Raw genomic sequence first — 26,629 nt, 5'->3', positions numbered from 1 at the left:
AGATTGGGAGTTTGAAGCTAATCTTAAGGACACAGAGAAACTGTATAAAATCAAAAAAAAAAAAAAAAAAAAAAAACAAAAACAAAAAGAGTTCGCATAAGGACATAACTACCCTCACATGTGAAAATCTTAGATGTTTGTAACATGTAATCCCCCACAGAGGGGCCTATATTTAAACTATTTGAATGCATTTATTGTAAAAAGTAAATGGCTGAAAACCCTCTGAGTATGGGAAATGGAGAGGCAGGCAGACGCATCAGAGGCAGGAAGCCGAGCTGTTCTGGTTCACCCAGCCTTCTGATGAAACCCAATTCTGCATTAATATTCCAGTCAGTGTTAAAGATTGACTGCTCACCCTTGGGCACAAATAAATCTTCTCTCCATAAATGAGTTATGCAGTACATCTGTATGTCTTTGGAAATATTCCTGAAATAATTTTGAAATATTTGATAGATTCTATTAGCCTTTGTGGAGCAAAATTTGCCATTTCTGTTACATGGAGAAAAGCCTATAACTTCTACAGAAAGCCTCTGACTGCTACAGAAAGCCTGGCTTAGTGATGGTTGTTGTGATTGACTACTGTGGTAGAATTAACACCTCTGCCAGAGCCGCAGTGTCCACAGAGCACATGAATGTGATCAGATCAACACCCAAAAGCCACTGTTGGCCACAGGCAGTCTCCTTGCATGGCTGGTTTGATCTCTTGATTAGGATAGAAAAAATTAAAACTATATTGAAATTCCAAATCAGTATCACCGTGTTTCCCCAAAGTTCTTTTCTGTGACTGAGTCTCTGAAATACATAATTAACCTTACTCTTAATTAATGTCAGGTGGACATGAATTTCCTGTGTGGGATATTAATTATTTACCAAACAACTTCACTGATGTCTGATGGATGCTTATACTTTTAAAGTTTATCTACGTTTATTTTAAATTTTTATTACATTTATTTACTTATTTATTTATTCTTTCATTCAGTCTCTCTCTCTCTCTCTCTCTCTCTCTCTCTCTCTCTCTCTCTCTCTCTCTCTCTCTCTCTCTCTCTCTGTGTGTGTGTGTGTGTGTGCGTGTATGGAGTTGTAGAGATCTGCCCTACATGTAGAGATGTAGAAGTCAGAGGACAGCTTGCATGAGTCCTAGCTCCCCTTTTATGACACAGGTTCCACAGATCCAAGTCAGGTCAGCAAGGTGGGTGACAAGGAACCCTGCTGAGCCTTCTTCCCAGCCCTTATGCTTGCTTGTCTTTCAAATTCAAGAAATGAAGGAGGAAATGGTCCAAGCCCCCAAATCTGTGTTACATTTTCTGGAAATTTGACAGGTCATGAAAATGTGTATAACACATGGAGTGTGTGGGAATAAGCATATTGTTGTTGACTCTGAGATACATTATTAACTAATTTAATTTTGACGGTAGTCACATTAGTTAAGTCAATAATAACTAGGCTTAATATGAAGACTATGATATTTGGCTAAGATATTCCAATGAGCACTTTTGCAAGTATGTGTGTTACTAAGGGTTGAACATGGGCATCACTCATTTGACACAAGCTTGGTAAGGGCTCTACCACTGAACTCTATTCCCAGCCTTCTTTTTATGGTAGTGGTGATGGTGTGGTGTGGTGGTGGTGGTGATGGTGGTGGTGGTGATGGTAGTAGTAGTTCTTGTTTAGACTAGAGTCTCACTAAGTTTCCCAAGCTAGCTTTGAACTTTGTAACCCAGCCTGGCAGGCCTCCTGCCACAGTCCCCTATACAGCTAAGACTATATGCCTTCAAAACTTGCCCCACTTCCAAAGAGCATTTCTAAATTAATTTGGTGAACTTTTTCTTGCCCTTTCTTTCCTCTTCTTCCTCTTCCCCCTCCTCATCCTCCTTTTTCTATGTGCTCAACTCTTAACTGAATGTGGTATCACATCTAACTGATTCATGGACCATACAACTAGTCTACACACTTGATGGAACATACAATGTTAAGCTATTTCCAGGAAGTAGCTTAGGGTAGCAGAGCAGTTACCCACTTGCTTTTATGTGGTTAATCTTAATTCTTTCATGTAAGTGAATGTTCTGAGTAACCACACAGTTACTTTATACCGGTTTTCATTTGTCTTTTTTTTTTTTTTTCTGTGAAAATCTCTATCACTACTTTCCACATTTCTCCCCACATAACCTTCCTGGCCCCAAGACAGTCTCACCATGTAGCCTTTGCTCTCCTAAAATTTGCTATGTAGAACAGGCTGGCCTTGAACTCACAGAAGCCCACCTGTCCCTTCCTCCCAAGTGCTGGAATTAAAGGCATGCACCACCAGACCTAGCTACACATTGCTTACTTTGTAAAAAATAGTATATATTTTATGTCATTTTCAGCTCAAAGATAAATTTAGGAATTAAAAAAATCTAGGCCTGCGAATATGTGCAGCAAACAATCCCAGTGTTGGGTTTTTTTCTGTTTCTATGTATATAATTTGTTAATTGTTAGACTATCAAAAGCTAAGAGGGATAAGGTAGCTGGCACTTGTTTCACAGTTAACTAACATGAAAACTCTGAAGCTAATGTGTATTCTAGAGAAAATACACAGATAGTTTAAATATAATTTTTTTAATTTTGGGAAGCTAAAGCCCTTAGAAATCTTAAAATTTATCATCATCATTAATGTGTATGGGTGTTTTGCCTACATATATGTCTGTGTACCATGTACATGTCTGGTACCTTCAGAGGTCAGAAGAAGCAGTCAGATGCCCTGGAACTGGATTTATAGAAGATTCTTAGCTGGTTTATGGGTGCTGGGAATTAAACCTGGATCCTCTGGAAGAGTAGTCACTGGTTTTAATCACGAAGCAATCTTTCCAGGCCCAAGAAGTGGGTATTTTAGAATAAATGCCTTCTACATTAGAAACAGTATAGTAACTTTCGGAAACATTCCTGCATATAAATTTAGTGATGGATTTCTAGCCTTATATTTGAACCAAATCCTATAAATTGCTAAGGCAATAAACCCCTACTCTTTGAGGGGTGTTATTTTAAACGATAAAATAATGGAAGCTATTCTCTCCAGTGTTAACTAACACAAAATTGCTGAAGTAAAAAGTAAGCCACTAAGAAACAAGCTGTTAATTGCTCAGAGAGGGCTAAGCATGGCTGGGCAGATAGGCACCTTTTCTATAAAACTACCAGCAGCGTGAAAATGATCCTAATTTGTATACTTGCCTAATGTAAGTGTTCCCAAGGGTGATTTTTGTTAATGGCAGCATGGAAAAAGACAATAAAGCCATGGGGCTCCCAGATGTGTGAAACTGATGCAGTAATTAATTGCAGACCTGGCCCAGTCACCTTGCCAGGGTGAGTTCAAAGGCATTTAGGTGGCTCATTTAGGTTTATGATTTCAAAATATTGAATCAATCACTGTGAGCTCTAAAGGAACAGAGGTTAGTAATTTGAATAGCAAGTGGGGACCTGAGGCCCTTGAAGCTCATGTTCCGGCCCAGTCCAAATTTGCCAAGTGGCTTAGCAAGTCATTCCATCTCCCTGTTCTTCAAGTGTTGGGGAGCCAAGTGAATTCCCTGAGAGAACTATAGCCAGGAGTTAAACTAAACTGCAGTACGTGTATGGAAAAAGACTGCATAGACTTACATAGTGTCATCGAAGAGCAAGGACCAGTAGGCAAGCTCCAAACACAGCAGATCAGTTTTTTTTTTTCCAACGTGCAGCGTTTAATTCCTGAGTAAATAATCTTTAGACACAGCCCAATAAAACACTGCAACATGGAACATTCTGCAAGCATCCTGGTGAAAAGCTGCATTGCAGGCAGTTAGATGCCCAGGTCAGTTACCCCAATAAGCTCATTAGTCTCAACTGTAAGCAAATAGAAAACCTCAAGCTCGTATAGTTGGGATGTTTCCTTTACACCCTTTCTTTTCTTGAAACAAAACAGCATCTTCCAACATTGCCTGGAAACTCCTAGATTTTCCCGCTGTGCCCAAATGTATCTGTCCTGACTCTGTCATGTAACATCTGCAGTGGTCCTTCTCTGTGGTCCTTCTGCTAACTTCCACATCCAGATTGCTATCAGAGAAGCAGCCGGGCATCTTCCCGGTAGCTGGCATGTATTTAATGATTTGAAATGCACACTATATTTTATATAGATTGTCTGGGTATTGTTCATATACATGCATATTTAGAAACATGTGGCTTAGTTCCAAGTGTTCGAGTACAAAGTGGTCACATACTCATTGGGCAATGAAGTGCAAACACAGTGAGGTAAACATAGCTGGGTGTGGAGCCCTCAGGAAAGGCAGCAATGCCAAGGAGATAACCTATGAGCAGGGCGCGGCAGAGGAGATATTCAGGCATCACTGCAAGATGTCAGAAGGAAGGAATATAGAAGGAAGACACCATGCCATCCAAGATTAAGGACCAGGCAAAGAACATTGTCCTGGAGGTGGCTGAAGACCAGGTGCTAAGTGAGACAGAAAGTTGAAGGCAAAGTTGGAAAAGTGCACAGGGATGGATGATTTTTGACTTTTGAGCAGTAGAGACCCTGTACTGACTATTTTTGTGTCAACTTGACACAGCTGGAGTTATCACAGAGAAAGGAGCTTCAGTTGAGGAAGTGCCTCCATGAGATCCAACTGTAAGGCATTTTCTCAATTAGTGATCAAGGGAGAAAGGCCCCTTGTGGGTGGTGTCATCTCTGGGCTGGTAGTCTTGGGTTCTATAAGAGAGTAGGCTGAGCAAGCCAGAGGAGGCAAGCCAGTAAAGAACATCCCTCCATGGCCTCTGCATCAGCTCCTGCTCCCTGACCTGTCTGAGTTCCAGTCCTGACTTCCTTTGGTGATGAACAGCAGCATGGAAGTGTAAGCCAAATAAACCCCTTCCTCCCCAACTTGCTTCTTGGTCATGATGTTTGTGCAGGAATAGAAACCCTGACTAAAACAAATTGGTACCAGCAGAGTGGGGTATTCCTATGACAACCTGACCATGTTTTGGGGAGGACTGTGGAAGGACTTTGGAACTTTGGGCTTGAAGATCCATTCGTTGTTAAGAGCTCTGTCAGATGTTGTGTAGGAGCTTGGAAGATAATGCTGAGAACAGTGCAGAAGAAGGAGGCCTGGTTTGTGAAATTTCAGAGGGAAAATTAAAGACTCTCTTCAGGGCCATTGCTGTTTTTATTGTGAAGATTTTGTAGTTCTGGTTAGCTGGGGCTGAAGAATCAGCTGTGATTAACAAGATACCAGAACTACTAAAGCAAAAACTTTGCATTACTGGGACTATTGATGCTGGTTAGCTGGAGCTAAGAAATTAGCGGTGATTAAGAAGAGACCAGCATCATTGAGGTGACATCTTCTGGGAAGTGTTTTCTGAAAGCACAAAGAGGCTGTGTTCCAGAGATGGCCAAGGTTGTACTCCTGCTGCAGCGGGACTTGGTAATGTGTAAAGGTCACCCAGGTGATTCTGGTTTTGAAGGCATGAAGGGGTCACGCAGAGCAGCTGAGGCTCGGCACTGTGAGAGGCCATGGAAGGCCATTGGTGAAGGTGCAGCCTCAGTTGCAATTGAAGGCCCAGGACTGAAGGGGTCATGCAGTGTTTTGGAGATGCCAGTACCATGAGATGACCACCAAGAGCAGCAGCAGCAGTGGAGTACAGGTATCTGGAGCCTAGAGGATGACGCGTGTGCTACAAAGGGCATGGCTGGAGAAGTGACCCAAGCCCTTGGAGGAGCCCAGAAGATCGTGAGTTGGATCCCAGACATTGGACGGTTGGAGATTGACTTTTGCTTTTGATTGTGACTGTGCCCTGATATTTTCCCTCTTGAAGGAAGACACTGTTTTAGTGGAGCCCACAGTTAAGAGACTTTTAATTGTAAAGAGACTTTGGATTTTAAGAGATGGATATTTTAAAGAGATTGAAAATTTAAGAATATGTAAAGACTGTGGGACTTTTAAAGTTATTTAGATCTTGGGGATGAATAAGAATGTAAGAGTTGAGGCTTACTAGTGATGTGTTTGTGTGTCAAGTTGACAAGGGATCAATTGTACTGGCTATTTTTGTGTCAACTTGACACAGCTGGAGTTATCACAGAGAAAGGAGCTTCAGTTGAGGAAGTGCCTCCATGAGATCCAACTGTAAGGCATTTTCTCAATTAGTGATCAAGGGAGAAAGGCCCCTTGTGGGTGGTGTCATCTCTGGGCTGGTAGTCTTGGGTTCTATAAGAGAGTAGGCTGAGCAAGCCAGAGGAGGCAAGCCAGTAAAGAACATCCCTCCATGGCCTCTGCATCAGCTCCTGCTCCCTGACCTGTCTGAGTTCCAGTCCTGACTTCCTTTGGTGATGAACAGCAGCATGGAAGTGTAAGCCAAATAAACCCTTTCCTCCCCAACTTGCTTCTTGGTCATGATGTTTGTGCAGGAATAGAAACCCTGACTAAAACAGACCCCAAAGCCCTAAAGAGAGGGCATGAATGGTTCCACTGTAGTGAAGGCTGAATGGGAGAGTGGGGGAGATGATCCTGGAGACAGGAACTTGTGAGAGCCTAGATCAGATCAACAGCACTGGGCCCTGAAAGAAAGGACTGTCAGAAAGATTCAGCAGTGAGAAGACCTTCTTGGTCCATTTTAGGAGGGACTAAACCAAAAGGAGGCACCTGGCTTCTGGCAGGAGCAGCTCAGTAGACTGTGCTCACTGGTCAAGGTGGAAAGTGCAGACACAGCAGGTTGAGCCAGAAACAGAACTGAGTCTGAGATGCCCTACGCCTAGCAATGTTTAGGATATGATGAGCTGGAGGAAACCGTAATACAGAGATGGAAAGATGAAGACTCAGTGGCAGAGATTGGGAAATCCTCAGCATGTGGTTAAAACCAGAGTGAATGTGCTGTCCATGAACTATGAAGGCTGAGAATGTGCCCTGGGAAACATCACAAGTACCAAAGAAAAGTAATGACTCATGGATGATTGGATGTGGGCACAAGGGAACAGTGGAGTCCTAGTGGGAGCCTTGGTAAACTGTGGTTCCATTAGTAAGAAGGAGAAAATATGGGGAAGGAAAAGGAGTTTGATGGTTAGTTCCAGATGAGTCAGGCGGGAAAGTCACTTCTTTCATCAAACGAGGCAGGTTACTTCCATCTAAATGTATTCTTATTAGGTTCTTATGTGACAGATTTAGATGCTGAGGACTGAGCCTGGGGCCTCTTGCATACTAAGCACATGCTTTGTTATTGAGCTACATCCTCGGTGCCATTTCATATTGCTTAAAGGCTCCATCTGACAACAAATAAAGCAATGGTGTGCATTGGAGAGACTAGTGGGCTGGGAATTATAAACTCAGTTGGTTCATTCAAATACTTATTGGACATTTCCTCAAATCCTGGGACAATGCTAGATGCTGGTATGGCAATGGTGCAGTGCCTGCCACTCACAAAGAAGCAGAAGAAACTGACAATTGAATGAGCATGTAAAGACAAGGGCACTAATTGATTTTTAAAAATCAAGTGTAAAATGTGTAGATTTATAATATTCTTTGAACCTAACCTAACATGAAAGCCAAGGAAAGTTTTATTTTTAATTAAAATATAATTATGTCGTTTTCCTCTTTCCAACCCCTCCTACCCGCACCTTGCTTCCTCTCAAATTTATACTCTCTTTCCTCTTCATTACTGTTTGTACACAACACACACACACACATATATATAATAATATATTATATATACATGTGTATGTATATATGTGTGTGTATATATGTAATATATGTACATACACACACATATATGTATATATATAAAATCTTCAACCTGCTCAGTCTATTTAGTATTACTTTTCTGTACATGATTTCAGAGCTGACCACTTGTTATAAGATAACCACATGGGGAACTCCTGCCTAGAGATGGAAATGACTGTTCTTTCACTCTTGGTCTTCCTCAGTTATTTGTAATCCTTTGTTTAAAGGTAAGGCCCAGTGAGCTTTCCTCCGTCTGCTGATGCTATTCAGGTCTTTTTAAAGGAAAATTAGTTGAGATCTGTTTTTGTTTTTGTTTTGTTGTAAATACATGTAGAAACATGAGTGTGGGAAGTTTATTCAGACAGGAAAGCACATATCCAAGGCTCAGAATAGGAGGATGCAGGGGCATCTTGACTTGCTGGGAGCATCATAAAACTAAAACAGCCTTTGGGTAGGTCGGGTGAGACCTGAGCGGGATCTAGACGGTGACATGTTTTGTAATCTCTTTTTAAATGTTAACTACAATGCAAAGCTCATAGAAGCCTTCAAGGAGAACATAATCTGAAGAGAGAAGTATGTGTAAACACCTGAATGTGTTATAAGGAGGAAGGGGAAGATCTGAGTTACTCACTGGAACTCAGGTAGGAAGCTTGCCAGGGCAGGAGCCTGGACAGGAGAGAGTACTAGGCTCACAGTGATGCAGGAGAAGTGGACCAGTGTGGAAGACATGCAGATAAAAGCAACAGAATTTGATGGAGTAGATAAGATACAATATTTTCTCTGGTTCTTGGCCTCATTCTTGTTTATACACATAGAGAGAGATTCATTGAAAAGCAATTAGGTGTATGTAACAGGAATATGGTGGCCCTATATGACAAACTACTGAACAGGAAAGAATTGAATCTGTAAGTTCTGCTTTCTTCAGTGTCAGTGACCCAAAGAGGCAGCAGATCAGTATCTAGATGACAACTGGCCCTGTCACTCTCTCCAACCAGCAGATTGTGTAGGGAAGGAAGAGCTGAGAAACAAGGAAGTGAGTCACTGCAGGCTTGTCCCTCTGGGCATGTGAGAAGCTTTGTCTCTGAGATTCACAGCATTGCTTGAAGCTTCTCTTCTCTGTCTCCTGCATGGTCGGTCCCTCTTGAGCTTTCCCTCCCTAGCAGCTCTGTGCACTTGGCTTTGTATTCTCTCTTGAGACCTTACAATCTGTCCAGGGCATCACCTGATTAGAGGGTGTTCATCGAGTTTCTGTGCACAGTAAGAAGTGCAGATGTCGTCTCATAATACCACCTGTCTCTTCTTATGGGCGGTCATGGACCTTGACAAGCTTAATGCAGGGAGTTGTATTTGAAGTGGATGAAATATTCAAGTGATGCTTTTAAAATGGGCTTTGAGGTAGAGTTGGGAAGGAAGGAGCTGCAGATCTCTGAGTGCCTGTGATGGTGACAGTGTTCCGACACTAGATCCTAACAGACAAAGCTGAAAAGCAGAACAGAGTCTCTCACAGGGGATGGCCTTTCAACCTCTGGGGGTGGGGACAGAATCATTAGGGGAGTGTTTGGAGACACAGTGCATCATACAAGAGCAGCATTAGAGAAGAAAGGGCTTTCCTTTCAAAACTCCCAGTTAGAAGCTTAAAGCGCAAGAGCGGGCAAGACAGCTTCCAGGTACTGTACAACTGAGCTTCTAAAGAGAGGTGTGGATACTTCAGCGACCCTAAGAAAACTGGGAAAACAGAGAGCTTTTTATTTCTCTGAGCCTTCCTGGAGTCCGGTGGGAGGTAATTCCACCACACCTAATTTAATCTGGCCTAGTCTGATTGCTAAGGGGCACAGAGAAGGTGAGGACTGGTAAGGACCATAGACTTATCCTGTAGTTGCTATGGGGGAGGGGACCCTCACAATCAGCACTGTTCTGTTTGTGGCTTTGTTTGTTTGTTTGTGTGTGTTTGGTTTGGTTTTTGAGGGGCCAGATCAGGGGCCTGGCCTGATTTCTCACAGACCTCTGCTTCTGGCGTTTTAGGGTATCTTCAAGTTGTAGGTTCTTTATCAGACAATAATGAAATTTGCTCTGCTGTAATCCTTGCACAGAGAAAAGAACCCTGAAGTAACCTGATGCTTGCCAATCAATTGTTTTTCCAGCATTCACTTTTTCCTCACCAGAAAAGAAAGTAGGTTTGAGATGGCCCAGGCTACTCCTTGTGTCAACTTTCTTTGGCCTAGATGCTGAAGATTTTCTGATCTTAAGAAAAAAGTGTCAAAGGATCTGTGAGTCTGGGGAAAGAAACAGGACCAATGTGTTTGCATGTCTGCATGCAAAGTGCATTGTGGATGTGGGTCATCTTTTCCACATGCCTTCCTCCCATCTCTTTTCCCAAGCTGGAAATCCTCAAACACAGCCATCACTATCTTAAAGAAGAAGGGAGCAGAAAGAACAGACCTCCTTCCTAGAGAACAAGTAGCCAGGGCTGTGGCCCAGTGACTGTCTCCACGGCTCACTGTTGCTGAGGGAGAGCGAGGCGGCAGTCACCCCACCCTCACACCCTAGGTCAGTCGGATGCTGAGCTTGTGGCAACAGCTCCGACTCATAACCTCAGAGCACTGTACACAAGTGATTCATTCCCCCCCTCCCCCCGCCCCCCCCCCCCCCCCCCGCCTCTGCTTTCCTTCCAAGAGTCAGCTGTCATGTGCCAGGCCCAGCCCTGACTCACTCACTCACACGCCTTTGCCTGGGGGAAATGAACACTTCAGAAATTCCTGAGTTCCAGGCCCTTCCTAAGCCAAGACTCACACTGCCTCCAGGGTGATACAGCACAGAAGCATCCTCCTTGAGGCCTCTCTGGGTGTTGCTCGGCCAGCTCGAACAGCATGGGAAGTAAAATAGAAGATGGTCTGTGTGCCTCTGAGCATGCATAAGCAAACTTAAAAGGCCACTGTAGCAAAACATCAGAAAGCTTTGGGGGGTGGGTGTGGGCAAGGAGGAGTTGGGCAATCGTGGTTTTGAGTGAAAGATGGCCACTATCTGCTGCTGCTCCTGACTCCATCATCTGAGTGGGACAGGATGTCTGGACCTTGGGAACTGTTCCAGAAGTGTCCATACTCTGTAAACTGCCTACTGAAGTCGCAAAACCAACACTTGGCTTTCATTTCCTCCTCCTCCTCCTCCTCCTCCTCCTTTTCCTCCTCCTCTTCCTCCTCCTCCTTCTCCTCCTCCTCCTTCTTCTCCTCTTCTTCCTCTCCTCATCTTCCTCCTTCTTCCTCCTTCTTTCTTATTAGTATTAAAAGATTGGTTTTGTTTTCAAATTATAGTTTTCCAGCCAGCCTATAACTTACTGAAAAGGTTGTTAATTTTAAATGACAGTCTCAAGTGAAGAGGGAGCCTTGGAAGCCACGTCTCCTACATTCTCACTTGGAAGCCATATCTCCTACACTCTCACTTGGAAGTCACATCTCCCACACTCTCACTTGGAAGTCACATCCCCACACTCTCACTTGGAAGTCATATCTCCTACACTCTCACTTGGAAGTCACATCTCCCACACTCTAACTTGGAAGTCACATCTCCACACTCTCACTTGGAAGTCACATCTCCTATACTCTCACTTGGAAGTCACATCTCCCACACTCTCACTTGGAAGTCACATCTCCCACACTCTCACTTGGAAGTCACATCCCCACACTCTCACTTGGAAGTCACATCTCCTACACTCTCACTTGGAAGCCACATCTCCTACACTCTCACTTGGAAGTCACATCGCCCACACTCTCACTTGGAAGTCACATCGCCCACACTCTCACTTGGAAGTCACATCTCTTACACTCTCACTTGGAAGTCACATCTCCTACACTCTCACTTGGAAGTCACATCTCCTATACTCTCACTTGGAAGTCACATCCCCACACTCTCACTTGGAAGTCACATCCCCACACTCTCACTTGGAAGTCACATCTCTTACACTCTCACTTGGAAGTCACATCCCCACACTCTCACTTGGAAGTCACATCGCCCACACTCTCACTTGGAAGTCACATCCCCACACTCTCACTTGGAAGTCACATCCCCACACTCTCACTTGGAAGTCACATCCCCACACTCTCACTTGGAAGTCACATCCCCACACTCTCACTTGGAAGTCACATCACCACACTCTCACTTGGAAGTCACATCCCCACACTCTCACTTGGAAGTCACATCCCCACACTCTCACTTGGAAGTCACATCGCCCACACTCTCACTTGGAAGTCACATCCCCACACTCTCACTTGGAAGTCACATCTCCTACATTCTCACTTGGAAGTCACATCTCCCACACTCTCACTTGGAAGTCACATCTCCTATACTCTCACTTGGAAGTCACATCCCCACACTCTCACTTGGAAGTCACATCCCCACACTCTCACTTGGAAGTCACATCTCCCACACTCTCACTTGGAAGTCACATCTCCCACACTGTCACTTGGAAGTCACATCTCTTACACTCTCACTTGGAAGCCACATCTCCTACACTCTCACTTGGAAGTCACATCCCCACACTCTCACTTGGAAGTCACATCCCCACACTCTCACTTGGAAGTCACATCTCCCACACCCTCACTTGGAAGTCACATCTCTTACACTCTCACTTGGAAGTCACATCTCCACACTCTCACTTGGAAGTCACATCTCTTACACTCTCACTTGGAAGCCACATCTCCTACACTCTCACTTGGAAGTCACATCCCCACACTCTCACTTGGAAGTCACATCTCCACACTCTCACTTGGAAGTCACATCCCCACACTCTCACTTGGAAGTCACATCCCCACACTCTCACTTGGAAGTCACATCTCCCACACCCTCACTTGGAAGTCACATCCCCACACTCTCACTTGGAAGTCACATCCCCACACTCTCACTTGGAAGTCACATCCCCACACTCTCACTTGGAAGTCACATCTCCCACACCCTCACTTGGAAGTCACATCTCCCACACTCTCACTTGGAAGTCACATCTCCCACACTCTCACTTGGAAGTCACATCTCCCACACTCTCGCTCCTGAGCAGCTTCTCACAGTTGTCCTTCATGATCCAGAATCAGGTTGTCTATCATGGACCTTTACCAAAGCTTCATGCTGCCAAGAACAGGCGGATGAATCACCTGTTGTCTAACTAAATTGAATGTGTCATTGGCAGCATCCTTGCTACGGAATTATCATCTGCTACCACTCCATCAGTATGTGCCAAGGATGGCTACATTATTCATATGGATCAATCAAATGGGAAAAAAAACCCAGATAATATAAGTGTGTAGAGGAGCTAGGAAAGCCCGTGTTCTATGCTTTCATACAAGTGAGAATTTATGCAACTATTGTGAACTATAAACATGATACTTTTACATTATAAACATTTACATAGTTAGTAGCCATTATATAGACAGATCTCTTAATCCTTTTATGAGGTCCCTGACTATTATATTTGGTATGAGGTAGTGTCATACAGACTTAATGGAGTCAAATTATTTTTCCAGATTTATTTGTTAGTAAGAAATGACTTCATTTAGATAAACAGGATCTTGAAAGTAAATGCAACTTTAAGTTTTCGTTAAATCCAGAAGATCAGATCATTTAAAATACACAAATTGTCAATAAAGAATTAAAGCAAAGGTTAGCATCTTCATGATGAGCAACAGGCACAGAATAATTGCAAGTAACTTTGTAACCCCCGGTCTGAAAACCTAGTCAACTTAGTATTTAAACATAATTTATATTTAAAACTAATAATATTAATACTTAGTCATATTTCATGACTAAAACAATCAACATTCTGAAATTAAGAAAACGTTATCCATAGTCTCAACTGATCAAACTCAAAAAATTATTTAACATCCATTTTATTGAACAAAGGTTTCTTAGGCAACACAAAGAAATAGCATGTTCTTTGTGTGCAAAGAACTTTCTTTTTAAATAGGAGGGCATGGTTGACAAAATGTACAAAGCTTAAACAGCAGTCAAACAAGCCACATGCTTTATTCTAAGGTGTCAGGGATACCGAGGGGACAGCCCAGGAACTGCAGGTATTTAAGAAAAGGGAAGAAAGGTGAAGCAGGTGTAGTTGGAAAGAAAGTTGATTAAGGTGTGATATCTGAACCAGACCAGCCATTAATAATTTTACCAATTTTTAGATAGGAAAAGACACTAATTATGTTTGATGTTTGCTGGGTTTAATAGTTTTGCAAGGGGGTTGCCATCTGTTTATTGCCCACATTTGTAGCACCAATTCATATATCTCTGCCGAAATTTAAAGAGTTTACTAAAGGCCATTTACTTAATAAGGTGGCCTAACATCATCCTGTTAATGTCCCCCTTCTGGAAGGGTCAGGCAGGTTGACTCAAAGAATACGAAGCCAGTAGACACCTGATGTCGACTATCTTTACTCTGCAGCTAGGTGTTTGTTACTTTAGATCTGTTACTTTCAACAGCCTAAATTTTTCAGTAACACATTTGTTAATAAAAAACAAAAAAATTCACAAAGCCAGAGTGATGAGGGTAGCTAGGGTGAATTCAAACTTCCGGGTGCCTGTTGTGTGTGAGCAAAAACAATGGAGGACTACCTTCTGGAGGAACCTGAGAGCCCTGTTGAAATTCAGATTCTGAATGTCCTGGTCTGGGGTGGTACCTGGTTATCTGTGCTTCTAAATGCTCCTAGGAGAGGTAGGTGGTGTTGGTCTCCCATTTTGAGCAATAAGACTGTGCGAAAAGGATCAACCATTTTGCTCCAGAAGAGATGCCTCCTCTGATACCTTCATTAGGCAAAGCAGCTGTAATCTTGACTAGCATCTTATATGTCCTTTGGCCTCTGTTCTCACCTGACTCTTATCTTTACTTTTAGCACGAAAACAGGAGATCATCAAAGTCACTGAGCAACTGATTGAAGCTATCAACAATGGGGACTTTGAGGCTTACACGTGAGTAGTGACAGTTAGGCTTGAGTCGCTTCCACACACTGGGCTACTACATTTCCTATGCCATTGTATTTCTCAGCATGACTGAAGTCCCACACATTAAACCCCTGCTTTACCCTGTTGACAACAGTGTTGTATCATATAAATGACAAGGGGGCGATCAAGAGAAATGACGTGCTTATGATTTCAGAGAGATGACTCAACTTCTGTTCCTAAGGACTGGGAATGGCTTTTGTGAATACTTCTTTGTAATCACCCAAGGTTCTAAGTGAAAGTAAGGCATCAGAGAAATACATTTGAGCAAAGACTTAAAAAGAAAGAAAACAGAGAAGTGGGATTGGAACAGAGAAAGATCAGAGATGGTGATAACGAGTGTTAATTCCCCTCAACCAATGATGCCAACTTGACCCACATCTATTGAGTGTGGTTTTGTATTAAGAGAAGTTTGATTGAAGAAGAAGATTTCATGCCTAACTTAAATAATTATAGATTTCTGGATTACATTTTGTGTAAAGAAATCAGTTTGCTTGAGAAAAAATAATTATAGTTAAATACGACATGAAGGGTCATTGCAAAGCTATTTGTGGATCTAAATCCTTGTGGGTTTTGTTGTTGTTGTTTGTTTGTTTGTTTGTTTGTGGTTTGTTTTGTTTCCTTACTACATGTTCCCACTGAGTGAAAGTGTTTAATGCTGGGAAAAAAAGAAAAAGAAAAAAGAAAAGAAAAAGGAATTGATTCTAATCCCTAATTAGAAAAAATGTTTCTAAGTTTAAAAGCAGGAAAAGTGACCATAAATACAAGATAAGTTAATTTCCTGACTGATAAAATTTATACACCACTAATTTTCAAGGCCCAAAACAAAACTAACAGAAGACTGACTTAGAAAAGTGTTTGCAAAATGTGTCAATGGTTACCTTTTATGCTGAGTGGATAAGATTAAAAAGACAGAAAATGGGCAAAGGATATGAACTAACCATTAGCAGGAAAAAAATAAGTAAAATGAATTAATGATAGTCATGTCCCCTCTTGTGCATAAACAAACCCTGTGATGGACTGAAGCCCTCTGGAACCAAGTACTCAAATAAGTCTTTCCTCCCTAAAATTGTAGAAAAATGACCAATAGAGGGAGGTTCACTACCCAAACATACAACAGTGGGCAATGAAAAATGGAGAAGAGTCATTAAATATGGAGACTGAACCTGGAAGCAAATCCTTATACATTAACTGTGTGTACATACAATTATAGCTATGCCCCTGAACAGGTGTGGGCATTAGCTCTTCACTATCGCCTAATAAAATATACTTGATAAAAGAGACAGCAAAGGTTGGAATTTAGATCCCTATTGTCACAGACAACAGCTCTCTTAAGCTGTGACTGATAACTCTGTGTCATAGAGATTTTTCTTTTTATTTGTTTGGCTGTTGTAACCTTGTTAGACCTCTGTGAGTCTCCAAAGAACAAGAGAAATCTTAAAAAGCCTCTTTGGTGATAGCTGTCTCTAGTGGAAGACAAAGTTGTGTTTTGTTTTTCTTTCATGGACAGAGTATAACTGTGGCTAGGAAATGAGAGGTTATTTCCTGCTCTCACACAGTTTAATGTGGGATATTTAAATAACTCAGTGTCTCAGAGCACATCACCTGACCTCTGCCTAGAGGGCCTGTCATTTGGCCTACAATTTTACTTCCAGACCTAGGGATGATCCAATATTACTTCCACTCTAAAGCTTTTTAGGTTGAAGATTGTATTGGTGAGGCTCTGTCAGCTGGTACTTAAGCTTTGTTCATAGCATCAGCCCCCAACCAATATGTCCAGTATACTGTCAGTCTTTATCCACGTAAAGCCTGTTCAGTGAATGGATGATAGATATATGGGTAGATAAATGAGAGCTGTAGATGATAGGTAGGTAGGTAGAAGATAGCTAGATGACGGAGAGAAGATAGATAGATAGATAGATAGATAGATAGATAGATAGATAGATAGATAGATAGATACATAGATACATAGATACATAGATACATAGATACATAGATACATAGATAAATGTTAAATGATTGGTAGATAGATAGAAGGATAGATAGATAGAAAGATAGATAGATGCTAGATAGAGATAGATAATAGTTAAGAGAGAGAAAAATGAGAAGAATACTTTCCAATACATTGTCTCTTTGCAAGGTGGGTTAAAAAGCTTCATTAATTATAATACATTATAAAACCCCAGAGTCAATGTGAGGGTAATATACAATTTGGATTCACAAACTGACGACTAAGCCATATTTATAGAGGAAATAATAACACCTGGCAGAATAAATTTCTGTTGCCATAGGAACACTATTCTTCCTACTTCACTCCTTAGGAAGAAATTATATATATTTGACTTCAGCTTTAAAATACCTGCCCAGCAGGCAGCCTGAGACAAAGTTCATTATTTCCCCTCTACCACCACCTCCACCACAAAGGATAATTGCTTTGATTTGCAACCTTAAAGTGTTCTTCCCAGGCTGACTGGCTCTGTGTTCCTTGGTTGTGTTTGGTTTGGGTTCTCTGAAGCAGGAGGCCAGGTTTCCAGGCTAGCCTGAAACCCCAGCCGTATATGTAGCACCATTTATCAGAACCGTGTCCCATGAACAAAGTGTTACACTTTGAAGAACCACAGGAAGTTAGGTTTGCATAATTGTTTTCCTGATAGTTAAGAAAATTTCTCTCCTATATTGAAAATGTCCATCCACTATATTCCTCCTTTGGGACAAATTGATAAATAGTCCCAAATCCTTTGATTTAGGCTTAGGCTTCTTGCTGTCCTACCTCCTACTCAGTCCCTTTCACATACCTGCAAAGCTCCTGCTCAGTCTTAAAAGCCCTGCCCCAATTTTCTTTCCTTCCGCCCTATATCATTCCTGTCCACTATAATCTAACTTGAAGCACTTTACATTAGCTTTTGTTTTAGTATCAGTGAGTTATAGTTGCTTTTATAGTTTTATAGTTTATGTTTAAATGTTCTCTATTGAAAACGTAAATTTCTCCAAAGAAAGTCCATTGGTTTTTTGAAAACAGCTTAGCATTATATATACTCCTTTGGTAAATTCTGCTTCTAGAATAGAAAAGAGAACTATTGTGTCCATTTGAATCACCTCTTAAATTTCTTTTGAGCATAAAATAAGCTTTAAACATACACTCAATATAACCATCTGGACATTCCAGAAAGTTCAGTCAGGCATCCTATCCTTGATGTCAGTTACAATACAGGTATTTGAGGAGGGTGGAGAAGCTGGGTCTCTCAAAGATTGTCCCCCCAAAATTCTTATTTCCAAAGCCAAATATGGCTTGAAAGGAGTTGGAGTATGTCCTCAACTTTGAGAAGATTTGAAACATAGGAAACCAAAGTCCAAAGTTAAAAAACTAAAGAATTAACTCTGGAAGTTAAAAAGCAAGCATCTTACAAAGGAGCCGATTGTGCTTGGACTGGTTAACTTAATTATGTGTCTCTGTGAGTTTTCTTCAAAATGACATTGGATTCTGCTCTTTGACCTACCTTGTCAAGGTCCATGGTAGAAATTTCCTATTTGGGGTGCTTTTTAGAGTCTCTTTCCTTTACTGACTGTAAACAACAGTGCTTAGCACTTCTACTGTGGGCACATTTACTCATGATACATTTTTTTTTTCTTACTGCAGAAAAATCTGTGATCCAGGCCTCACTGCCTTTGAACCTGAAGCATTGGGCAACTTAGTGGAAGGGATGGACTTTCACAGATTCTACTTTGAAAATGGTATCCATTCCAAGTTCCTTACCAGCTCTTCCTTGAATATCTCCCACTTTCACCGACTCTTTGGCTCTTTCCTTCAATAGGGATTTCTACTGACAGTGTGTCTGTCCTCTGCGAAAACTGTTCTTGTTTAGAACTGAAACATATGTCCTTCACACCTACCAGTCTTTAAGACCCAGTGAAGGAACAGTATATGCTATATAATGTTACGAGCATGTATTACTTGGAAGTTTTGTAAAATTGTTGATGTAGGAAAAAGAGAAACCACAGCCTTGATAGTCACAGTGGATGAGCTCTGATGAAGGTCCAGCGGTCACTTTCAAAATACGGTAGGAAGGGAGATGAGCAATAAGTGAGTGTTCCCACTCAGACTGCAAGGGTCTTAATGTTTTAGTAGCTCAAAGGGAACATGTATCTTTCAGGAAACATACATATTTCTAAAGAAGTTTCTGCAAATTGGAAAAATTGGTAAATAAAAGTAAAACCAAGCCAAAGGAATCTGTGTTAACCAGGAATTCCCTACAGCCTGAAACTTTCCGTTATATTATCATGGGCTGTGATGAGAATTTAGTCTTTTAGCCATGAGATTCAATTCCTGTTGAATTAAGGAAGAATTTTAAGGATAATTAGGATAATTAGGCTTACTTGTAGTAACTAAAAGCATTGATAAGTCTGCCTTGCATGTGTCTTTAGTGCATGAGTTTATCTTGTATATGTTAGCTGTTTGCAAACAAACAAGCAACAATAATTAGTGGTACGTTTGTGTTAACAAAACTGGGTTGAATATTCTCATATTCTGTGTATTCCAGCATTTTGATGAAGGTACCTATCTCCTCCATCTGTCAACCAACAGTTTTACTTCTAGTAAAATAGTTTATTAATCCATTAATATTTCACCCATTTCAACATTACAGACATTATACACTGATATTTTCCATAAATACCATCTCCATAATGAGATATTCTCTTATGTAAATAACATTCTGAGTAATTAAAATAGCTGTTGTCTGAGAATGAGACGTGTGTTTGAGTAACAGCTAAAGTAACTCAGCCTATTCTAATTTACAAAATGCCATCAATAGGAACTCTGTCAGAATCCATAAACCTTTGATCATGTGTTTAGAATACACCAAAGATTGAAGCCTGTTTTAATAACTGGCTGGTCTAAGCCAGCTACAGTGTGATCAGACAATGGATTGTGAATTTTGACTAGCTGATCACACATAGATTATGACCAAATTGAAAAGTCACAGGATCTAATGCAGAAACAAATCCATACCAGGAAACAGTGATTTCTAAACTTGACACTTGAGATATTTCCCTTATCCCACATCCTAACTACAAAACTACCAGCTTCAGTCATCCTGTCAAGTGTCACAGAAAGAAGTGTGCCTGGGCCAGGGCTTTTCCACCTCTCTTCATAGCATAGCTTCTGTTTCTAGCCCTTACAAGTAAATATAGTGTGTCTCTGTAGCTTCTCTACCTAATCAATCAAAACTGCAGTGTAGCACAAATTGCCTCTCAAGGAACACAAGGAAAATAAAGATTATCTACGTTTGTTTCATTGGTTATACTTTATACAATACCCAGCACTCAGTTAGTACAAATAGAATAATGAGTTAAAGCATGAAGCAACACCATCTCTCATTAACCTAAATGAAGTTAATCTTGATTTTCGCTTACTTTTTGTACGGCCTTCATTTATGTTCTTACCTTGTTCTCTTTCAGCTTTGTCCAAAAGCAATAAACCAATCCACACGATCATCCTCAACCCTCACGTACACCTGGTAGGGGATGATGCAGCCTGCATCGCATACATTCGGCTCACACAGTACATGGACGGAAGTGGAATGCCAAAGACTATGCAGTCAGAAGAGACTCGCGTGTGGCACCGCCGTGATGGGAAGTGGCAGAATGTTCACTTTCATCGTTCGGGGTCCCCCACAGTACCCATCAAGTAAATATTCCTAGGCTGTCATACTTTTTTAATCTGCCCTTGATGGTAGGCAAATGTAGAAAGCAGCATTGTCAAAGTAAATATCAGCTGTTGTAGCATGTTCTCATCTCAGTATCCTTCCTCAGGTGTCATGTTTAATTTCCAGCCAGTAATCAAACAGATACTCTCAACACTCCTGTGCTTGATGCAGAGAAAGACAAAAAGGCATCTCCCACAGGAAACACATATTCTGGTGTAGAGACCAGTTCATCAATAACACCATGCAAAAAACTAAGCTATATACTTAACTTTAGAGATGGGTGCAATGTATAACCAGTGTGTATAGCATCTATACTTTACATGAAAGACTGGATGCTTAACAAGATATTACAAGAGGAATAGAATTTGGAGATACAGAAATGGAAAGAAAACAAGAGGGAGAGAGTCCAAGCCAGAGGAACACCAAGGAGTTATAATGCTGGAACTTTGGACACATTATAAAAGAAGGCAGAACACTATAGGCTGGCTTGCTGAAGGAAAGGGGACTGATGGGAAATCATTTGTATCAGTAAATGGGACGAGCTAAGAGCAAGGAGGGAGTAGCGAAGCTTAGTGAAGCCTAGACCACTGAGCATCTCTGTCCAGGATCCCCTGTTAATACTGGAAGATGTTGGGAGGTGGAGGAGCCTAGTTCTTACTGTCACTCACCAGGCTCCAGCAAAGCCATTGCGATTTCTCAGTTTGATGGTAGTTTATCAACCACAGTGATTTTCAAAGATCTTCTCTGTCATTTCAGTCATCATATAGCACTGTTGGATATTCAAAAAGAAACTTAAAAAGGATAAATACAGACAAAAATAAGTTCCAATAACAACAGCAAAAGGTTAAAACACATTCCAAAAATCGAGCTATGTAATCAAGAAGAAGACACAAAAGGAGTGAAGAAAAAAATAAAGTTTGTCAGTGCTTCTGTGGTTTTTACCCCAAAGAGGTACACCACAAATTGCTATTTATTGTAGAAGAGATGGGTGCAAATGTAGTGGGCCAGGGCCAGGGGCAGGGGCTAGTTTTCTCTGCATATCTCATAAGTGTTAAGGGATAAAGCCTATTTAAGAAAACTTCCTTTTATGCCAGGTGGCTTAAATGGGGCTTCTCTTAATAGGCCACCCTGTATTCCAAATGGGAAAGAGAACTTCTCAGGAGGCACCTCTTTGTGGCAAAACATCTGAAAACCATTCACATTTGGGTCTTGTAAGTAGCATCTTGCCCCACGGTTCTCTGCGATGGGGGCTAGTTCTGGAAAAGCTGCATGGCTGGTGTTCTTCCCCTGTGGGCATTCGCTCAACAGTCTACTCCGGGAAGCACATGCGAGGTCTTTGGAAATCCATTGTGGCTTTGCATGAGTCCTCAATTCTAGCGTTCACTTTACAGCATCACCACTGTTTGAGAGGTACCAAACACCAAGAAGAACTTTTTTTTCCCACTAGCTGGATTTCATCACCTTACCATCCTGGAGTTCTCACATCAGAAGCTTCTTATAGCTGGGTTAATGAGGATAACTCTCAATTATCCAGAGCAATTTCTATTAAGCTTTGAAACCCTTTGGTATCTCCCTGTCTTTTAGAAGTTGCAATTTCTGTTAGCCCTCGGCTGGGGTTAATCGGTACATGAGCTTACTGGGTCTTACTGAGTGTAATGGTGCTAACCCAAGAGGGTGGACCACAACAGCAAGTCCGGCTGAACTTTAGACATGACAAATGCCATTCATAATCATTGGCAGTTGACCACACTAAAATTCATCCCTGCATTGTTGTTCCTAAGGATTGATGTCTTACACTGGGATTAGGGTCCAGGCATGATTAGGGGCCACTGCTTATATTTTCCCCACGCCAAGGTGGAACAGAGATTTCAAAAATGGTGCTTTGAGCTATTGCTTTAAAAAAAAAAAACTGCATAAGAATAATCCTGGTCTCTGTATTTGTGAGACTATATTCCTTGTTGAACTGACTTTTGATTTTGATTTCCCAAGGAATTTAAGCATAATGAACAAAAGCATTGGGTGAACTTGAACTTTAATGCTGCTTCAACCAAATATTGATATGAATTCATTGTATTTGTCTAGTAAACCTGAATGCTTAAAACATGTATTTAAATTTAATAATGCAGTTAAAGCCTGCAGCTCCTTACTTTGTTAATTTTTTTCATCTCTGCTTTGTTTGAACAAATAGATTCTGTTGATTGCCCTTTGTTAAATGTGTATTTTATCTTGGAAGGATCACAGGCAAAGATCTCATACAAAGTATTTCCAATCTGAACTTCAGCTAAGTTATCAAATGATACCCTAGTAACATCTATGGCAAAAAGGTTGGTATTTTATAAAAAAAACAAACAAACTAAACCAATGTGATTGATTTCTTCCTCCCATTCTCCCTTTCAGCTAATTGTCAACAGTGCCACTTCTTCATTCTGTCCTCAAGGCACCAGGCGGGTGATCCTGGGACGTCCTCTCCTCTTCATGCATGTTTCTGAGTGCATGAAGTTGTGAAGGTTCTACGTGTAATGCATATGTGACACGTCATCTTATCAATCATGTGACACGTCATCTTATCATGTATTCCTTCCTGTACATTGTTTACACTCCAGCTACCAGATGGGATGTTCCATGCAAACTTCGGTTACTGTTGGCAAACTCTAGAGGGAGCTCAGACAAGAAAATTCCACAATAACTCCAAGTTCAGCTGATCCGTCAGGTTTCTCTGTGTATGCCAAGATTCAAAAGACTTAATTAAAATTACTGTTCTCTGAATGACAGTGTGTAAGAGGAAAGGAAATCGTTCAAGAATGCTGTCATTATTCTCTTTGAGCTTTTTGTTGGGATTTGGGGTTTTGGGTTTTTTTAGGTTTTTTTTTTTTTTTCACTTTTAAGGCAAATACATATATGTATATGCCTTCAGTTCCTGGTGTGCTCCTGATAGAAATGAATGGATGGCTTTTCTCTGAAAGTGTTGGTGTTAGATAAATGGATGGTTATGTGAGCAAACTCCTGTGTGATTGTAGGAGCAAGAATCATTTGGTGTTCTACCATCAAAGCCATGTTGATTTGGGTCAAACTATGTATACTGGAAAAATTCACATCATTTACTAGTTTGGTTGCTTTCAGACACACACAGTCCTGGTGAATGCTTGGCACTGATTTGGGTTTTTCTTTTTTAAGTCTGTGTTGTGTTTTCAGTGTCTACTATTTGCTCCATTTCTTTGTATTTGTTTTATTTTTCTTTTCTTTCCTTTATATTTCTCTCTCCCCCTTTCTCTCTCTCTTTCTTTTGTGTGTTTATCTTTCTTTCTTTCTATGGCTGGTAGTATGTAAAAAAAAAAAAGTAACATTTGTATATGAAGTTAAAATAAAAATCAAGGTCTTTTAGAGAAAACTAAAACTAACACTTCCAGTCTCTCCAGGGCTGTGGAGTTGTTAGATTTAAATAAATATTTAAATAAAAGAAGAATAAAATTCAGCCTAAGCTACCACTTATGCGTAGGTATCCTTGCTATGTGGAAATTGTTGGGATTGTTGAGACTTACGCTCACAGCAGTAAAAGCCTACTATACTGGTTCGTCCCAACTACAGAAATGGAAGACCAAGTGGAGTACAACCTGGGTCGGAGGACATTTCCTGCCTCACTTTCACTAGCTAGCCACATGAGGAGTAGTCTCCATCTTCTTAGAGGTTGAACTTGATCTTTGTGATTCCTGCAGTTCTAGCTTCTCTCTTGAGTCACAGTAGCATCCTTCTGCTGGGAGTTAAGGGTCCAGCTTAAAACAAAGAGAAAAAGGAAATGCCCTAGTTTTCTTCTCTTCTCTCGTTTCTTCTTTGTCGATTCGGTCCCTGGGAGGCTGTTTCTCTGCACTGAACTGCTTTATGGTGCATGGAGTATCCATCAGCGTTACCTCCACCATAGCTGCTCACACTCCTTAGAATCCTATTTTTAAAGCAGAAGCAAAAAAAGCAAAAACTTAAACACCCCCTTCTCTTTTTCCTCATTTCACCTTTTGGTGTTCATTGCTAATCACTTTAGATATATTGTTGCTAGTGAATGTATGATAGATGGTTGAAGCTTTTCTGATAATTATCACATGATTTAAAACAATATATATTTAAAACGAATATATACAGTAAATGTATTGAGCCATGTAACCTGCCAATGAGATCTGTGAAAAACGTAATGGCCTCACTTTTCCCTTTTGGATTTCTTTTACCTTTCTGTGAAGCAGCTCTGCGTGGCATACATGTATTTAAAAACACAAATAGTGGTAGGATGGTTTGGTATTTTTGTTTGGTTTTTTTTTTTTAACACTTTTAAATTAGCATGTGGTGTTGAAGAATTACCATAGATCCAGTTTGTCTTCTGCACTAAGATGTGAGGAAATCGTGATTTGTTCTCTCCAGCACAGTGAAATTACACCTTCATCATCTTCTATTGTTTGGAAAACACTGCAGTTTACCATGGGACACTGTATATATTTCTTGCCGTAATGGTAAATGACTGATTGATATATTTAAGAGTTAATAAATTTGTGATTTCTGCTGACAATGTGTCCATTTTTATTTCTTAAGAAATACTCTATATGTGGTGCCGACCACTGCCAAGGACATGATGTCCTGCCCTGGTCTCCTTCAATAAACAACTTACAGTCTGTGATCATCGCAAGCTGTTTGTTCTCTCTGCACACAGTGGTGCTGTCTGTCGTTCCACAGAAAACTTAGCTGAAAGGAAAATAGTTAGCGGCTGAGTATCCTAAAAGCTTGTAGATGCACACGCTTCTGTCCATCTCTTACAGGACTGCTAAAATGTCCCTCTACTAACACAGAGCTGTCAGTCATCTCCAGTACATAGCAGTTACCCCAGATGCTATGATCTCACAATTACAGATTGCTAATGCGCTGTTAGTTAAAGCTGTTATTTATGTCCATTCATGTGACTCACTTTCTTACCTAGAACAGTCTTCCTTTGTTGGATTAACCCATTCTTTAACTCATTCACTGAAATCCAGAGTAGTGTTGTGCCTCCTCCAGTGAATTTCCTTGGCAGCTCCTAGGCTTATTTACTCTGTCATGAGTTGCATGGTAGTCTGTATTCACTATTCCTGCTGCTATCCACATTATTCTGACAGTATATATATATATATATATATAATTTTTTTTTTGCATTATCTTTACTGTAGTAGGAAAGTCTGTAGAGTTGAGAACTGTGCATTCACAACCATACCCCTACAACGAAACCAGAGCTAGAAAGGGAGGGGCTGTTAATAAACCATTGTTGAACTGAGACCATACTGTACAAAGCAACCTCTAAGTGAGATCAGGCAGTCCTGGGTTGAATGCTGGGCTCTCTCATCATTATCTTGATGTTCTAAATAAGCTGCTTCTTACCTTGGAACTTCAGTTTCCTTAAAATGAGTGTAAGTATATAAATTAAATTATAATATCTTAAGGATTACAAATAATAGGCATAAAATCCCTAGAATACCTTTTTTGTATATTAAATAAGCGTTATTGGTCATGTTGGTATATGGCTATGATCTATGGGCTACATAGAAGACCCCACCTCAACAAAATGTATAAATGAACCCATGCTACTCACAGAGCCCTCTTGCTATCATTCCCTGTTTCAGATCAGGAGGTGTGCAACCCTTGCTTTACCATGGGGAGCTCTCTTAAGTTAAGCTTACTGTTATTGCAAAGGATGCACTTGCATTCCAGTGTCTCAGCAAGAAGACGAGAGCCACAAAGGGAGGTAGCCATGGCCCTGAAAATACAAAAGGAGATGGAGCTAACTGGTACATTTTGGGAAATTTTTCAAAAATGTCAATTTTAAGTAGCTAAAATTTTGAATTTCTATGTAAAAGAATTCTATATAATGTGAAGATAAATGTAGAAAACACAACTTTCATTAAATATTTGTTTTAGTCATTTCATTAAATAAAATCCTACTGACTTTGAGACTATCATGTCTTTTGTGGTCTCCTTTGTAAGATTTTTTTTTTAAGTAAGGATTTTATTTTAATTTTTGAAGTGCGTCTGTGTGTCTGTGTGTGTCTGAGCGTGTAGGTGGGGGGTGCACTCCTCACTTCTGTATACCTGGGTAGATGGAGTCCAGAGAACATCCTTGGTTATTGTTCCTTAGACACTGACCGCTTGTGTGAGTGCATGTTCATGGAGCACAGGGGGGCGGGAGAAGGGGGGCGTTACACCTCTCATATGATACTCATGTGTACCAGGAGGCTA

General features: G+C 40.8%; 1 protein-coding gene across 18 annotated transcripts in view; it reads left to right on the top strand.

Moving 5' to 3' along the window:
* Positions 1-26,349, top strand: part of Camk2d (calcium/calmodulin dependent protein kinase II delta) — a 256,504-nt gene extending 230,155 nt beyond the window's left edge. For 14 of the 18 annotated variants that reach the window (XM_029475202.2, XM_029475203.2, XM_029475204.2 and 11 more), the window contains 5 exons: positions 14,576-14,651; positions 18,319-18,413; positions 20,139-20,367; positions 21,509-21,597; positions 22,784-26,349. In XM_029475202.2, coding sequence (XP_029331062.1) covers positions 14,576-14,651; positions 18,319-18,413; positions 20,139-20,367; positions 21,509-21,575 — 467 coding nt within the window. In that variant the 3' untranslated portion in view covers positions 21,576-21,597; positions 22,784-26,349. Of the gene's footprint in view, positions 1-14,575; positions 14,652-18,318; positions 18,414-20,138; positions 20,372-21,508; positions 21,598-22,783 lie in introns of those variants that run through there. The other 4 variants (XM_085835550.1, XM_021157640.3, XM_029475210.2 and 1 more) reach the window with 2 other exon arrangements.
* The last annotated feature ends 280 nt before the right edge of the window (positions 26,350-26,629 follow it).

Source organism: Mus caroli, unplaced genomic scaffold (genome assembly GCF_978045245.1).
Source record: "Mus caroli unplaced genomic scaffold, Mus_caroli_1 scaffold_3, whole genome shotgun sequence".
Lineage (NCBI taxonomy): Eukaryota > Metazoa > Chordata > Mammalia > Rodentia > Muridae > Mus > Mus caroli.
Note: the sequence above shows the minus strand (reverse complement) of the source record. Positions and strands in the feature narration are given on the sequence as shown.